General features: G+C 51.0%; 1 protein-coding gene across 1 annotated transcript in view; it reads right to left on the reverse strand.

Moving 5' to 3' along the window:
• Window positions 1–1,205: 1,205 nt before the first annotated feature.
• PAPPA (pappalysin 1) overlaps window positions 1,206–16,122 on the reverse strand; it is a 218,523-nt gene continuing 203,606 nt past the window's right edge. The window contains exons 20-22 of the mRNA XM_028161419.2: window positions 15,451–15,522; window positions 12,504–12,602; window positions 1,206–1,681 (exon numbers count right to left, since the gene is read on the reverse strand). Of these exons, the coding sequence (XP_028017220.2) occupies window positions 1,574–1,681; window positions 12,504–12,602; window positions 15,451–15,522 (279 nt within the window). The 3' untranslated portion in view covers window positions 1,206–1,573. The remainder of the gene's footprint in view (window positions 1,682–12,503; window positions 12,603–15,450; window positions 15,523–16,122) is intronic.

The raw sequence follows: 16,122 nt of genomic DNA on the forward strand, positions 1-16,122 counted from the left end.
TCTCCATATTCCTCAAAAGGAGTGAATGGAAACTGGCTGAAAAGAGGCACAGAGGGCCCCAAAGAGGGGAGGCTCCCATGGGCGTTTGACTGACTGACTCTGCACTTTCGGAGGTGGAATGTGGGAGAGACGGGAAGGGTTGCCCACCCCCAGGTGTGGACAGGAGCACTGGCAGATGGAAGACTGTGGGAAACATCATGACCATTTTGGGTTGCTGGGGAACAAGGCTGGCACCCTTGGACTTCCCTCTGATGGCCCCTGGAACATAGTCGAGACTGATCGCATCCAAGATGACTCTGTTCCAGAAGGCTAGCTGCTCAGGGCCACCTCGAGGTCCTCAGGACCAAAGCCCGCCGTAGCCTGGACAGGCAGGAAGGCTCAGTGAAGGAGCATAACTCAAGAGTCCCTACAACTCTAACATTCCCCGGATGACTCCAGCATCGCAGAAACGTAACACTGTTCCACTTGATTATGAAATCTAACACTGGCTTAGACATCCTGGACTCTCGCTGAGGGTTCCGACTCCCTTCCAGGGTGAGAAGCCCACCCACAGAGGACCGCGCTTCCCTCCATGGGGGCCAAGGAAGAGTTTCTCTTGCAGGAGGACTAGGGAGTGAGGAGCTGTGGGGAAATGTGGGTCACGTTTAAGGCAGACTGTTTGGTTGTGTGGGGTTTTTCCTAACCTAGTCCTACCATCTTGGGTTACTCAATGTATAGGATAGAGCAGCAGGAAAAGTAGCAGCAAATGTGGTCCCAAGGCAAGATTTGGGGAATGGGTGGGTTCCGGAGGGATATTATGGCCTCATGCCTCAAGCAGGGGGCTCTTATAATACCTTGACATTGCAATCTTAAGCCATTTCCAGCTTGGCCTTAAACCCTGGAGTTGGGGTAAATCCCCCATGGCAGCAGGAAGAACCGGGGGGCTTCGTACACTTTGGATTCTTTACTTCTCCCTGGGCCCTACTTTCCTAGAAGGTAGGTGATGAGAGACCATTTCACTTCCGATCCCAAAGGACTGTACCATTGCGCATGTCCTACATATTCCAAGCCTCAGGGTGTGACCTATCTTGGCATCTCAATACTCGGTCTTAGCAGTTTCTGCAACTCTCTTTCTCCCAAGGACAGTGTTGGCTGGGAGCTTGGGAAAGGAAAGATTGACTTTGTTCCAGTCTCTCTCTGCTCAGTCTCCAAAACTGCCCTCACACAGATGTTTGTATGGGTGTGTATGCATGCATGTGTACTAACCACAGATGTGCACACTCCTGGGCACAGAGCATGTTTCTCGCTGCGGTCGTGTGACAAATGGTTAGAGTTTTAGGAGGCTCTGGGACTGCATGCTGTGCATGTGATCCATCTAAGATTGTGGGGTGGGATTCCATGCCATTACTCAACATGGTGAGACTTGCTTCGTGCGCCCCCACTATGAGTCCTTCCTGGGTGAAATTAAAGGCAGACCGGTTGGATGCTAAGGATCCCTGGTGTGGAGAGGCCATTCCGTGGAGCAGCTGACTGTGAAATCAATACCAAAGGGATGCGGGTCCTGGCGTGGGAATTCTTAACTCCTTGTCCTTCCTTAGCCGTGGCTGTATCCCCGGAGGTCTTTCCGGCTGTGCTCTCGGGCCTGGGGGTCCCGACAAGCACAGTCACCTTGTAGGTCACAGGACATGGGGAAGGGGGTGACCTGTGGAGAGAAAGAGAGGGGAGGTGAACCAGGTGTTTGGGTCTCAAGGAATACTTTTCAGAGAGGCAGGTCAGGGGACAACCGCTGGATTGGGGGGACAGCAGATTCAAGTTCGAGTCTTGACTTTGCTTCCTTCTAGCCCCTATGATAGCTTGTATCGGAATCACCTGGGTTGTTATCCTAGCAGCTTTCCCTTTCGTTGGCATTTACCATGGGTCAGGCAATGTGCAAAATACTTTGCAAATACGGAAACACTGAACCCTTTGGCAACTCTGTAAGACAGGAACAAAAACAGTCACCATTTCACAGGTGGAGAAACGATGGCTCAGAAACGGGCAGGCATTCCCCCAAAGTAGTAAGTGGCAAATCGTGTATTTCCAGTAGGACGAGCCACCTCTCCTTCACCCTCAGGCGCTTAGCTATAGAAGTGATATGAGACTGCCTTGCACTATGACCTCTTGGGCTGAATGAAATCGTGGGTGAAGAACTGTAATGCACTCTCCCAGAGCTTTCAGAGAATGTGCAATGGAATATCTGGTAGGACTGTCAAGGTGATCGGTGCGATAAAGGACGTGAGAGTGTCTTTTAAGAAAACACAGCTCTCGTGCCTGCAACCAAGGTACATGCCCTTGACCGGAATCGGAAAGAAAAAAAAAAGAAAACACAGTTCTCTGCACGGATTGGGCACTTCCATTTTGGGAGGCAGGATGCAAGCCACCAAAGCTCCTCTCAGCAAGCTCAGAGCTAGGGCACCTGAGATCCTGTGGGGGACATTTCACACAGATTTTGCATAACATTTGGTTGAGGGACCTAGGGAACAGATTTTAGCAAAAGACAAGTGAGAGGCATACAATGGTTTGCTATATGTAGATATTACACACCTGGGGAAAATAAGAAATAATGATTTGAAATTTTTTTTTAAAAAGAAACAGTGAGAAGCCCTAGTGTCAGTTCCCGCTCCATCTCCTCACGTGCTCTGTGACCTTGGGCCGCCTTCCTTTCTAGAAACAGAGACAGCCCAGCCAAGCGAACGTCCTCCCCATCAGCCAGGATCGGTCTTTCCTAAGAGCACCGTGCAGCCCCTGCCTGAGCCCAAGCTGGGCTAACGGAGCCAAGCAGATTTCACCTCATTGCATCATGGCATTCACATCACACTTTCCCCAGAGGGTCCCCCATCTGCGCAGATGGATTTAGTGACCTCATTCGCCTCCTGCCTGGGCAGGGTCTCCAAATGCTCACAGAGCCTCGGAGAGCTCTGACTCTCTAGGTTGTGGACTCATTCTGTGTTGATAACTCTTTTCTCTCTGCCTCTTGGCCCATCCTCCCTCCCTTTCTCCAAACCTCTCTCCATGTCCAAATGTAGGGATGAGCAGAAAGATTGGGGTATCAGCCCCAGCAGCTCTGTCATCTAACAGTGTGACCTGGGGCTTGTGACAATTTCTCTGCGTCTTAGGTAACTCATTCACTAAATGGAAACAGTGAAGGCGTACGTGTCCCTGAGGCTGTGGTGAGGGATGAGTGAAGTAAGTGACAAGAACCACCTATCACACAGTGCTTGACATATGCTCAGAGTTTAGCCATATACCTATTTATGCACATATATAGCTTTCCTTCTCTCTCTTACTCGGTGAGTCAGGAGCCATGTCAGTCCCGTTCATTCTTGTTTTCCAAGGCCTAATCCATAGAATGAGTGATGAGTGTATGTTCTATTTCTCCTCCCTGACTCCTCTGCACCCACAGCCAGAGGACCTGTTTCCCTATTCAACTGAAACCCACAGGTGCTTGGTGCTGGGGGAGCCTTCTCACAGCTGCCTCTCCCATGCAGTGTCTTTCTGCTCACAACTCCCTGCTGTTCCCTGCTTAGCACCTTTTCTTCCCAACCTCCATGCCCTGATGGAGGTTGTGCCTTCCAATCTAGAATATTCCCCCACAACCTCTTCACCTCCAGGAAAAGCACAGAGTGTTAGAATGGGAAAAGACATGGAGAAAACCCTCTAGTCCGAGTGGCGAAACTGAGGCAGAGCCAAGTCCAAGTCTAACTGACGGTGAGTGGGGAGAGTTCCATCATGGGAGCTAAGAGGCCTGGGTGGGCATCCTCACCACCCCATTCTTGCTGAGCAATTTGGGGAAAAGCCTTCACTGCCATAACCCTGAGTTTCTACATCTGTAAGAGTGCGATTAAAAAAGCATCATATTTCACATGGTTGTGAGGATCAAACAAGAAGAAATATGCAAATGCCCCAGCACATGGCCTAACACTCGGAAGATGCTCAATGCTAAATACACATGTGCTGACTCAGATTTCCCACCAGCTCCAATTTCACCGTCTGTGACACCTTTCCTGCCTATTGTCCCCCCTCTCCCGCCTCCCAGACTTGGGCAGCCTCTTTGTCCTCGACTCACCCATCCCTTTATCTGTCCCCTTCTGCTGCCCTTGCCCACATCCTAACGTTACAATGCTCCAGTTACCTCTAATATCTCCTGCACAATTCCTCCGTAACTCTTTCCCAGCGGGCGCTACGACCCACGAGGGACCGTTTCAGTCCGATTTCTCTCTCATGCATCCTGCCTCTCCTCACACAGCAAAAACTCAATAGATACTGTCTCAAGTAAGACTCAAAAGTCCTTACCACGAGGTCAAGGCCTTGCAGGACCCGCTCTCCACACGCTTCTTAGACCTCACCTGGCCCCCTTCTTCCCCACACTCCCTGCGGCTTGTTTATTTATGGACTGTTTCCTCAAGTACTCCGAGTGCTTTCCCACTTCTAAGTCTTTAGCCATTAATGGTCCTCCACCCGGCTCTCTCCCCGGCAGCTCACCCACTCTGCAGGTCTCATCTCCTCCCTCACTGGCCTGGCCAATGGTACCTTCACCTGCATCCCATCTCCCAGCACCCTGTCTCCATGCTCCTTGTACTGAAGCACTTTTCACTTGGACGCCAGCTCAGTCAAGGCAGGGACCATGTCTGCTTTGAACTGAGTCTTTATATACAGAGATCAGGTGATCCCAGGGCTGGAGGGACAGATGGATGCACGGATGAATATCCAGGCAGCACACAGGCCAGGCAGCCTCTGCTCTTGCCCTCACTTCCTGGGCGACTTGGCACAAGTCCCTGCCCTTCCCTGAGCTTCTGTTTCCCAGTCTTATGTTAGTTAAGATTGGATTTTAATGATTTGTACCTTTCTGTCTCTCTGAAAGTCCTCAGTCTGAGAAAGATAGAAGGCAACCCCTGGGCAGAAAGTACCTAGAGATGCACATTCTGCACACGCTCCTTGCGTGCTCCCCTTCCTGCCACCCCCAGTTCCACCAGCTTCTCCTCAGCCATCAGGTGCCAGGACCCTGCCTCCAGTTGGTTTCTCAGGCTGGTCTGGTCACCCTGGCTCTGTGGGTGTGAGTGACCATTCTCTCTCCTCCCGGGTCAGCCCAGGCCATTTCAGCATTTTCCTAAAGATATGTGTCTGGCACCTAAGGAAGGAACCCCACACAGAACACAGCCGTGTCTAGAAGGTTTGTTCTCAGGGGCAGGTCTGCAGGCAGGCAGCTCCTGGTCTCCACCACATGCTGAACTGCAGCTGCATTTACCGAGCCCTCCAAGGAGTTCGGAAGCAGACAAGCCCAGCTTGGGGTGGGCACTGTGTGGCTTTGGCGAGTCGTTGGCACCCTGTGGACTCACCCATCCCCCCATCTGTAAGATGAGGGTCTTCATAAATACCTCGCAGGATTCTGGGAAGGAGTAATGAAATACTGTTGCCTCCAAACCAGCTTGCAGGTGCCCAGGGCAGACGCCCAGTGCCTTGTCCCCTCCTCCTGCCTTTCGCTCACCTCTGTGGGAACTGCCTGTCCTGAGCTCTCCTCTCTGCACAAGTGCCCTCCTGATCAAGGGCCTATACCTGGAAAGAGAAGGGAGGCGGTGGCCAGGCCTCCACCCTCCCAGGTGCTCCTGGGCCTGACCTGGATGAGACTGGGAAAGCCCATGTGTGCAAGTCCACAGCAGTGAACACTTTACACACATGCATGCACTCAAATGTTTGTACAGGTTCACAGCAGTGAACACCACTTTACACACACACACACACACACACACACACGAGCGCGCGCACACACATGCATGTTAGCATTTCCTGGGGGCCTTCCACTTGCAGATTATTGCCACGTGCTAGCATGGCACCACCTCACGAGGCTGTTGTTATTAGCTGCCCATCGTACAGATGAGAAAGTAGAAGCCTCAGAATGTTTACAACAAAACCCACCCACCCTGGGCTTCACAGCCTGTCAATTAGTAGATGATGCAGTATTCCAAACCCACTCAAACACTGAGAGTTTTCAGCGAGTGAGTCAGGACGAGGTGCCTGCCTCACCACGTGGCCGGCTGACTACTGCTTTGCTAGATAGACAACAGCCCCTTCTCCCTTACATGCCCGGCCCTCAGTCAACACAATGTACACTATCGCACTCACCCTTCCCAACAGCCCTACTGAGGCAGCTATTCTGACCATCCCTGTTCCACAGCACGGAGGAAACTGAGATGCAAGAGGTGAGTCACTGGCTGGCAGGTAGCCTGGGTTCTGCATCCCTGTTTGCAATCATTCCTCCCTCCTGTCCCCCAAATGGCAGGCAGAGTGGGAGTCAGGGTCCCCTTTTCACAGAGAAAGAAACTGGGGCATCCTGAGTCTTGTCCTGACAAAGTCAGCACTCAGCAGAAGCCCCAGGTCCCTGTCTCCCCCAGTAGCTTCCGCCTTCTCCCCCACATAGCCTCCCACCTATAGCACAAGCCCCGCAGTGGCCAGTGCCAACTGGGATACCTAGTGCCATGTGGCCAGGCCACCCACTCTGGCATTCTGTCAACAAGCCCAGGTCAATGACTAAAGGCCAGGATTCTCTCCTTTCCCCTCTGGGCTGAGGATGTCGCTCAGGCACAGGGGTTTCTTCCTCTGGGCTGGCACCTCAATGCAGGCCGAGCAAGTGTACCACAGGCCCTGGCCGCAGGTCTCCTCTGAGCGGGGAGACAGGCAGGGGCTGAATTTGGACTCAGACTCCGCAGGGAGGTCCCCAGCGGAGAGTGTGCAGTCGGAGGATTGAGAGGCGCCCGGGACTAAAGGTCAGCCAGCCCTGTCTGTCCACCGCCCACTGTGGGACTTGGGCAGGTCACGTGGCCACTCTGGGTGTCAGGACATTCATAGTGTTGATGGAAAGACTTAAGGAGACCAAGGAGACTATGGGGAGATGTTGAGTCTGAGGACTCCCCTGCAAGCTCCTTGGGGTTAGCAGCATGGATTCGTGCCTGGCGGAGGGCATGGAACAGTCCGTGACTACAGAGGTTGGTTTCAATGTGAATAAGCGGAGGATAACATGGAGGAAAAGTGTGATAAAGCAGAGAAAAGCACCAGCCTAGATCCAAAGGAGACATGGGTTTGATTTCTCACCCTCTTACTGACTGAGTGTATGTCATCAAACAAGCGACTTCCCCTCGGGGGGCCTCAGTGGCTCTGTCTGTAAAATGGAGGTCATAGCAGTCCTGCCACACAGAAGTATTTTGGATAAGGTATAAAATTCAGGTAAAGCATTTAGCATAGTGCATGGCAAGTACTATGCGCTCAATGATGATGGTGCTGGTGATCTTGGTATTAGTGGTAGTGTTGATGATGTGGTGATAATGTTAGTGATAATGGTATTGACAATAGTTGTGACGATACTAACTTTTCAGGATGGAAAAGCTGAAATGAGTGTCTAATTCATCACATGAAAAAGTCAGACCTACACCCCAGATGAAGAAATCATAGCGTTCCAGGAGCCAGTGATTTTTGGACAGGGGTATTAGTCTAATCTGCTTAGCCATTTGCCGCCTGTTATCCTTACAAACCTTCCAAGCTAGGCACATCAGTCGCCTCTTCCAGGAAGCCTTCTAGAGCCTTCTAGGCTGGTTCAGTGCTTAAAATCATTGACTACCCCACGGCTCTCCGGATAAAACTCAAATTCCCTGGCTTGGCCAATATCAGTCTTGCTCATCCCTCTAGGCTCATGTTTTGCCCATTTCCTGCTTGCCCTGTGCTCCCACCACATGCAGGGAACCATACTTCCCTTAGTGCTCTCTCCTACGTCTGGGTCTTTGCACAGACCGTGCCCGTGGCCAGAAGCCCCCTTCTCGCTCATCCTCGTGTCTGGTCATCACCCTCCTGCACCTTTCCTGTCTGCTCTGGTGTTTTCCTCTCTGGAAGCTTACCGATTCCCCTCACCTGCGGTGTCTCCGGAGCAGGGACTATATTCTCAGTGCCCACCACCAGCCCACAAGGCGCGAGCTCAGCGTGGCTGAACCCAGTCCATCTTGCTCATGGCCTAGCCCAGTGTTATCACACAGCATCAGAACCTGGGGTTCGTCAGGAATCAAATCAAATGCATACCCTTTCATTCTAGCAGCAAGAAGGGCAGGGGTTACCAGATAATCAATAATGCATATGTTTTGTAGTATGTGCCGATGTGCCAAGTGTCACGGAAGGAAAAAGGAGTGGAAGCCAAAGCAAATAGGTCTGGGAGTGCCAGGGTGATAGAAGGTGGGTGGCCAGGGCGGGGCTCCTTGAGAACATGGCACTCAGGCAAAAATACCTGCAGGAGGTGAGGGGGAGTCATGAGGAGGAATGGAGAAGAAGGTTCTCAGCCAAAGAAACAACCATCACAACCATAAGGCAGGAGAATGCCTGGCCTGTCAAGGAGTCCAGAGGGCTGAGGTCAAGTGAAGGGGGCACTGGTAGTGGGGAGTGAGATCAGGGAGGTAATGGGGGTGGGCAGTGCAGGTGGGCCTTCAAGGCCATTGGGAGAACTGGTTTTACTTGGAGTAAAGTGGGAAGACATTGCAGGGCTTGGCACAGAGGTGTGGCACGATCTGACTTGTTTTAAGGATTGTTCTGGTTGCTAAGCCAAGATGTAAAGGCCCTTGATGTACATCCCTGACTCTCACACCCAATGTCCAACCCTTTATCTTGGCCACTCTGCTAAGAAAACTGCTTTCCACCTAATGATTTTGATGGTCTTCCCATGTTTGATGGAATCACTAGCCTCCTTAGACCATGGGCTCTATCACAGTATAGCATTTTCTCTTCACTTAGATTTAGCAAATATATCTGGCAAGCCTACATGTAATGTCATCAGCTGAGCATGCCATCCTGTGCAAAGACATGTTTTCTAGAGTTAACAACTTTTCACTCTCTGGTAACCTTCAAGTTCTTGCTCAATGACCATTGCAGGAGGCCATGTCGAATATACTGAGACACGAATCTAATCCAAATATCAAGAAATAAAAAGCTAGGGTGAACCAGCCTGCCCAAGGGCACAGAGCGAAGTGGCAGCCTGGGACTGCACCCCCCTTCCCAGGCATCTTCTAGAGTCAGTCTCATAGTTGCCAGAAACGTGACCAGGATGCTGGTCCCAGGCCACCACTCCTTAGGCAGCCTGGGTGCGCCTGATGCAGTAAGGTGATTTCCCCTCCTCTGTTATGGCCCCACATGTGCTTACTTAGAATGACTGCAATTATAAAGGAATACTTGTTGCTGTTGTTATGAGGGGAAACTGCTGAAGCAACTGCTCTGGAAATCTGCTCTGTATTGGAGACTTTAGGCTCCACCAGGAAAATAATACACTGACACACTGGGAAGCTGAGTCCCGCCCCTTCCTGTCTGCCTCGCGTTGCAGACAGGTGTCTGGGTGAGAAACTGGTCACCCCTGTCAGACCGAGTTTCCTGCACTGTCTTGCTCTTGTCTGTCAGCCGGGCCCAGGTCACACAAGGCAGATGTGGGAAACAGCTGGTGTCTGCAGAGACAAACAAGGGAGGAAGGATGGAGGGAGCAGACAGACATCCTTCTGGGCCAAGTGACTGGGAGGCCCCAGCCCTGGGGACCGGGGAGAGGGTTAGGTGGAGAGTTGGCGAGAAGGAAGTCTGGGAGAAGGTGCTGAGCGCTGAACCCTGAGCCCAAAGTTCATACCCTGGACTCAGTCCAGGAGGACTGAGAAGTGAGAAGCCCACCCACCAGGGGAAGGACAAGTGCAATCCCAGAGCAGCGAGAGGTCCAGACTGGGTGCAGAGGCAGGGCTGTGTGGTGAGGAGTCACTGGGGTCGCATCTCAGCTCTACCACTTTCTGGCTGCATGGCCTTAACCCTCCTAAACCTGAGCTGCATTATCTGTAAAGTGAGGACACAAAAGCAATACCTACAACGGGCCACTGTGCCAACGAAATGAAATGACACATGTGAAAGCAGTTAGCGCCATACTTGGCAAATAGCAAGCTCTCGATAAATAGCAGCTACATTATTTGTTTGTAGTTGGGAAAGGCGAAATCCTAACAAGTTCTGTCACCTTGTACAGATGATCCCACCTCTCCGAGCCTCAGCTGTCTTATGTGGTTGAGTGGTCCTGGGGTCTAAGGCACAGAGATTCCAACCCATGGCCAAACACATACGTGTGCTCAATTAATGGCATTGCTGTACTTGGAAAGGTGCAGGAAGCAAGTCTGCCCATTCCACGAGTTTCTGAGTGCCAGTCTGGGTGCTTATGGTCAGGGAATGTCCCCTGATATTCCCTGGGGCCAAGAGTTCAGGTGGGACCACCAGGTAAGGGTGGGGAGGGGAGGAGAGGAAGGAATCTGGCCCCTCTCCTGCTCTCGGAGGCTTCCTGCTGTGGAAACTGGAGACAGAAACCAGGACGTTTTTCCACTCGGGGAAACTCCTGTCTGGGGCGTCAGGGATGATTGGCAAGGCTGGGAGCCTCCGCTACTCTCCACCCTGTCTTTGCTGCTGGGAAAAGCAGCTTTCACCTTGCCAAGGGGAGGGTCCCACACCCAAGGTTCCACGGCAGTCTGGATTGACAGTGAACTGTCTGCAACCGGAACTGAGAAGGTCATGCCCGGGTGCTCTGAGGACACGGCCCTATCTCCACCTGCTTTCCTCTTTGGAGACTCAGCCCATGCGGGAGAAAGCTGGGCTTGTGAGTCAGACAGAACGGGGTTGGAATGGGAGCCTCGGCGCTCATGGCCAAGTGAACTCAAGCGAGTCCCGCAGGTACTCGGAGCCAAAACTGGCTCACCTGTGCGATGGGGCGAATAGCAGCCTGCCGGGCTGAAATGAGGGTTAAAGAAGGTGATGGAGGACAAGTGTCTGACCGTGTCTGGCATATTCGGCAGCTCACTTAGGGGTATTTTATCTTCTTATATATTTTCTCCACCTCTCATCTCTAGAAGCCAGTTTATTGCAGGGAGTAGATGGGTATTTACAAGAAAAAGTAGAAAGTTTTCAAGAAGTTAGAGTTTCAAACTGAGAGAGGAAGAACGAATTTAATTTGGGACCCCTTTCTTCTCCAGAAGAAAGACCTCCAGGAATCTCGCATCTGAAGAAAGCCCCACTCTCTTCCTAATAGCTGATCACTAAGGCTGAGCCATGTGCACAGTAAGAGACGCCTCCAGGCTCCAATCCACATGCCACACACAATTCTCACAGCCTGTCCATCCTGCCCCAACCTGTTCACCCTCAGCCCAACACTCCCAGTCCAGGTCTCAACACAAACATCACCTCCTCAGGGAGATGCTGACAGGTACACTGTTCTCCGTGAGATCCCGTACCTCTCCTTTACTGCCTCTCCCACCAGGTGATTAAATGCATGTCGTGTTCCTCACTACCTAATGTCGCCTGGCCTTCACAGGCCGTGAGCTTCGCCAGGGAGGCGCCGTGCCTGCTGCGTGCGCAGGGCTCAGGCCGTGCTGGTTCCCAGACATGCACAATGAAACTGCATCTCCCTGCAGGAAGGAAGCCTGGCCACCTGCATTCCATAGCCTTGGCTAACAGGAAGGACAGTTTAAAGTGGAAGAAGGGAGCCTTTTTAACACACAAAAAGCCAAAATTGATGTATAAGATGGGTGGAAAAGGAAGAAAGAACAAGTAGATCAAATGATATCTGATATCAGGTGATTTTTCAGCTCAGATTGTAGATGAGTATAAAAACAGAGATCATTTCCCATTCTCTCAATGATCACACAAATAATTCTCAACTCAGTGGCCCAGGTCGACCACCATTCTCCCAGCTCTTGGCTGGGCCCAAACTCTGGTCCCAGCTCTGGCCAGGAGGAAGGTGGGCATTTCCATCCTCTGTGAGTGATTGATATGCACCTCAGCCCAATGTTTCAGTTTTACTATAAACACTTGAATCACTCCTGATGCACAAAGAAGAGAATCACAACCAAGACTCATTGTACCGGTGTGAACAACAAGAGGGGTTATGATGCTCAAGGGCCATGACAGACCTTGTTGAGAGTGTCCCGTCTTCTCTCTTCCCCTCAACCTTAGCCATCACCCTAGAAGGGCATGTTCTCTGCAGGACTTTTCATGGCAGTCTCTGTCTCTGACCCCATTTCCCTGGTCACTACCCCCACTTCTTCCCCTCAACCCTCAAAATGCAGCATTGAATGCCGAGCCTCCTGCAGAGCCTTCTCCACCTCTTACCTGAGGCTCCTCAGCACTCTGTCCTTCCCTTTAAAAGTATGTATTACACTGTCACTTGTCTAAGCTTTCAGGGTAAGGGACCACATCTGCAAAAATCATCCATGAACCTCCAAACCTTGCTCAGGGTCCAAACACATGACATTAGCTCCACTACTGGCTAAAAGAATAAAAAGCACAAGCCAGTATGATACAATACAATACAATACAATACAATACAATACAATACAATACAATACAGCTAGTAGGCAAGCGCTGGCACAACTAGAACAATAGGTTGTCCAACAGGTAAGGGGCATCCTGGCCTAGTAAGCTGGACTGCTGGGGAGGAGGGTACTGCCTACCTTTTTGGTCTTCACCGTGGACGTGCAGCAGTCCCCACCATCGTAGTTGCAGAAGGCTCTGTTGTTGATGGCATCACAGTAATTGTCTCCCATGAAGGGCTATAGGAGAAGAGAGGCAGGAAGAAAAGGTGCCTTGTTAGCATCCTAAAGCGAGGGGGGGGGCGGGTGGCCGGCATAGGTCTGTAATCATTTAGCCGTCTCTCATCTTCTCCCAAACCTCTTCCTGGCTTCAGATCCCAACACCCCCTAGGACAAGTTAACACTTCTACATTTATAAAGAGTCTTATGTAGCCAAGTTTTTCCCAATTAAAAGTATGGTTGCCCTGGGAGACACACTCCTGTATACTGGGGAATGCAAAGCCAGACCACTTATATCTTCCTAAAGTAGGGGGCTCATTTTACTTTAAGAAATGATAAGCAAAATTGAGTCCCCTTGCCCCACTTTTATTGGTAGGAGGTAATTTAAAAATAATTTATAATAAAATATATGCAAATATATTAGGAAACGGAGTGTGAACTGCCCAAGTAACCACACATCTAACTGGCCAATGTCAACATGGAGAGGAGTATGGGAGAAAGGTCCATGAGACCTTTTCAGTAGAGTCAAAGGAGTTGGCCTCATCAGCGAGCTTTGTGAAGGTGTCCCTGAGGAAAGGACGTTTTGGCTGAGACTGGGAGATGAGTGGGAGTTAATCAGATAGGGATGGAGAAGGGAGAATTCCAGAGAAAGGGGCATGTGCAAAGATCTGCTACTTAGAGCTTTCTCCTGTCTGGTATTTCTCATGCTGCTACTTCTAACAATGGAAGCAATTCGTTCTTCAAGACCCAGCTCCAACATGGTCCCTCTAAAATGCCTTCCCTGACACCCCCAAGACCTTCTGCTCTGCAGTTTCCTGTCTGTTCCTTTACTATACTGTGAGTTCCTTATGTACAGGAGTGTGTGTAATCCATTGGTATTGCCCCTATTTCCCAGAAAAAATGCCTGGAAATTTGAGCAAAACTTTATCAAAACTTTATATGTGTTCCTTGAGTGTTTGTTTAGTAAAATGATGGACGATGGAGGCACACATGGCTGAATGGATGCACAGATAGATGGAGGGCAAGAAGACTCCACGGGCGAATCAGGGGAGCACAGTGACTGTTCTCACTTGGCTGAGATCATTTTATTCTCAGAACCAAGAGCCATGTCGGGCACATAATAGGCACTCAGTGGGGCTATGATGACTGAGCGAGTGAATGACCACTTCGGACACAGCTTGAGGTAGAGGGCTGGGGGTGCAGTGTCTCAAACCCTTTCTGGATCTTGGCTACCTCTACACCCTCCAGGTGGATGGCCCCTCCCTAGACCCAGCCTTTTCTAAGCATCCTTCTCAGTCCCAGACAAGAGGCCAACTATTGGCACAGGAAGAAAGGAGGCGAGGGGCACCTGCCAGGGCAAGGGCGATAAGCATCACTGGTAGGGCTCGGAGCCTGACAGGTGAGGGTCTCACAGGCCCCAGTGCTGAGTCAAAGAGGGATCGAATTCCGCTGTCACACTGGTGGCCCAGACTGCCGATTCAGCAGGATGCGTGCCCAGGTAACCCAAGCTCCCTTTGCCCGAAATGCTGGACTGATCCAGGGAGATGGGAGGAAGCAACAACCACATGGCCGTGGCCTTGGTGTTGCTGTCCCTTGCTGACTCTTGGGAGAATGGGGTTCTTAAAGGCTCCAGTGCCAGGTGCCCTGAGAAGATGCCACAGGAGGTCCCTAGCGAATACATAGACAAAAATGCATGACTCAGGGGACTGTCTTGTGACACAGGGCAGGGGATGGTTCAGGAGTAGGAGGTGACCTACTGAGGAAGATAGAGCACCCACCTGGAAGTCAGGAGCCCTGGGCTCATGTCTGGCTCTGTGTGTTATGCTGGGCCACCTTGGGCCAGTCCATCCCCTCTCAGGACCACAATGTCCAGTTTATACAAGAAATGAACAGGATGAGACACACTAAGCACCCTTCCAGGTGGGGCATTCTATCACAATTTAGCCAACCACCCACCATCTAGGTCTCCGCTCCCCCATCTTTAGATTAAAAGGTCAGGTTTAGGTCACCTAGAAGAGCATTTCTGGTTCTGGAATTGTAAGAATTTCATCGAATATAACGTTTTCTAGAGCACAGTCCAGTCCTTTCCAGCTGCCTTTTCCTGAGTGGGCTCTGGGGGACCACAGAGATTTGGACATCCACCTGGATGGGATTTGGGGTCTCTCTTCACCACCAGCTGAGCAGAACCACGGGGCATGGGGCGCACAGACGCATCTTCTAATTTTACGAAAAGCACCTCCTGAGAGCACAGGTGACACCCCAGTACTCTGCCCTCCCCAAGCTTGTCCCTGATACACAGAGTCAGAGCCCCATGGTGCCAAGTCCCAGGGCATGGCTGTGACTCCGAGTTGAAGGGTCAGAGAGCATCCTGGTTCTTTTATCCATTTACCATATTTCAGCTCAGTGGCTGGGTCTAAGGGGTTGAAGAGCAAATCAGTGACACACATATGGCAGAAGGACATGACCTGTAAGATGCTCACCATAAAGTAGGAATGGAAAACACCTGCCTCACATGGTTCTGTGAAGGTTAAGTGTGAACATGCTGGTAAAATCCCAGCATATTACAGATGCTAAATCAATACAGTCTCCCTGCCACCCTCACTCAGACATGCACTATTATGCTAAATGCAGGGTTAGGAGGCAGAACAACCCAGCTCAGGATCCTGGTTCTGTTACCCAGTAAACATATTTTTGAGTATGTTTGTTGATATCTCTGTGCCTCAATTCCACCAGCAGTACAATAGGATTACTGATTTCTGGCTAGGAGGCCAGTTAAAGGGATATTTACAACATTTAGCAGGCACAGTAAATGGTAGCCATGATTAACACAATAACAATAGTAACAGTAGGGTCATTTCTGGGGACTCACCTCACAGCCTTTGACACAGTGGATCACAGCAGGGTGAGGGTACCACTTGAGGCCAGCCGTGCAGACGATTCTCTGTGGAGACAGGGAGACGGGTCAGATGGGTTTGGTTCTAGGAGGGAGCATCTCTTTGCTGGCACCACATTCCACCACCCCACCACTTTCTGGATCTTCCAAGTTCTAACCTCCCCTTAGGAATTACGTGGAGAAACTGCCCAGGTACTTGCAATAGCAGGAGCCATAAGATTAAAGTAACTCTTGTGTTCACTGTAGGTGTCCTGAGTCTGTATTTCACTGGCAGGAATAGGGCTGACAAGAAGAATTGAGGGATGGAGACAAGATCGGAAAGGCCCTTCAGAAAATTTGTGGCTCATCTTTGACCCATGGACAGAGTTGGGGGTAAGGTGGGAGGAAGGAGGAAGAAGATAAGGAGGGAGGGAGAGAGAGTGGTGTGTGTGTACAAGTGCGTGCATGTCCGTGTGTGTGCATGTAACTATATGTGTGTGCATGTGTGTGGCTGCAGCAGGAAGATGGGGAATGGTGTGGAACAGGGAGAATGCGAACACTGGGGACCGCTGCCCAGGGCCACTGTGGGAACTCTTTAAAAAGGCACATTCTTTGGGGCCACCTTGCATCTAATAAATCCAAATCTCTGCGGTTCAAGGCTTGGGACTG

This window comes from Eptesicus fuscus, chromosome 15, assembly GCF_027574615.1.
Source record: "Eptesicus fuscus isolate TK198812 chromosome 15, DD_ASM_mEF_20220401, whole genome shotgun sequence".
NCBI lineage: Eukaryota > Metazoa > Chordata > Mammalia > Chiroptera > Vespertilionidae > Eptesicus > Eptesicus fuscus.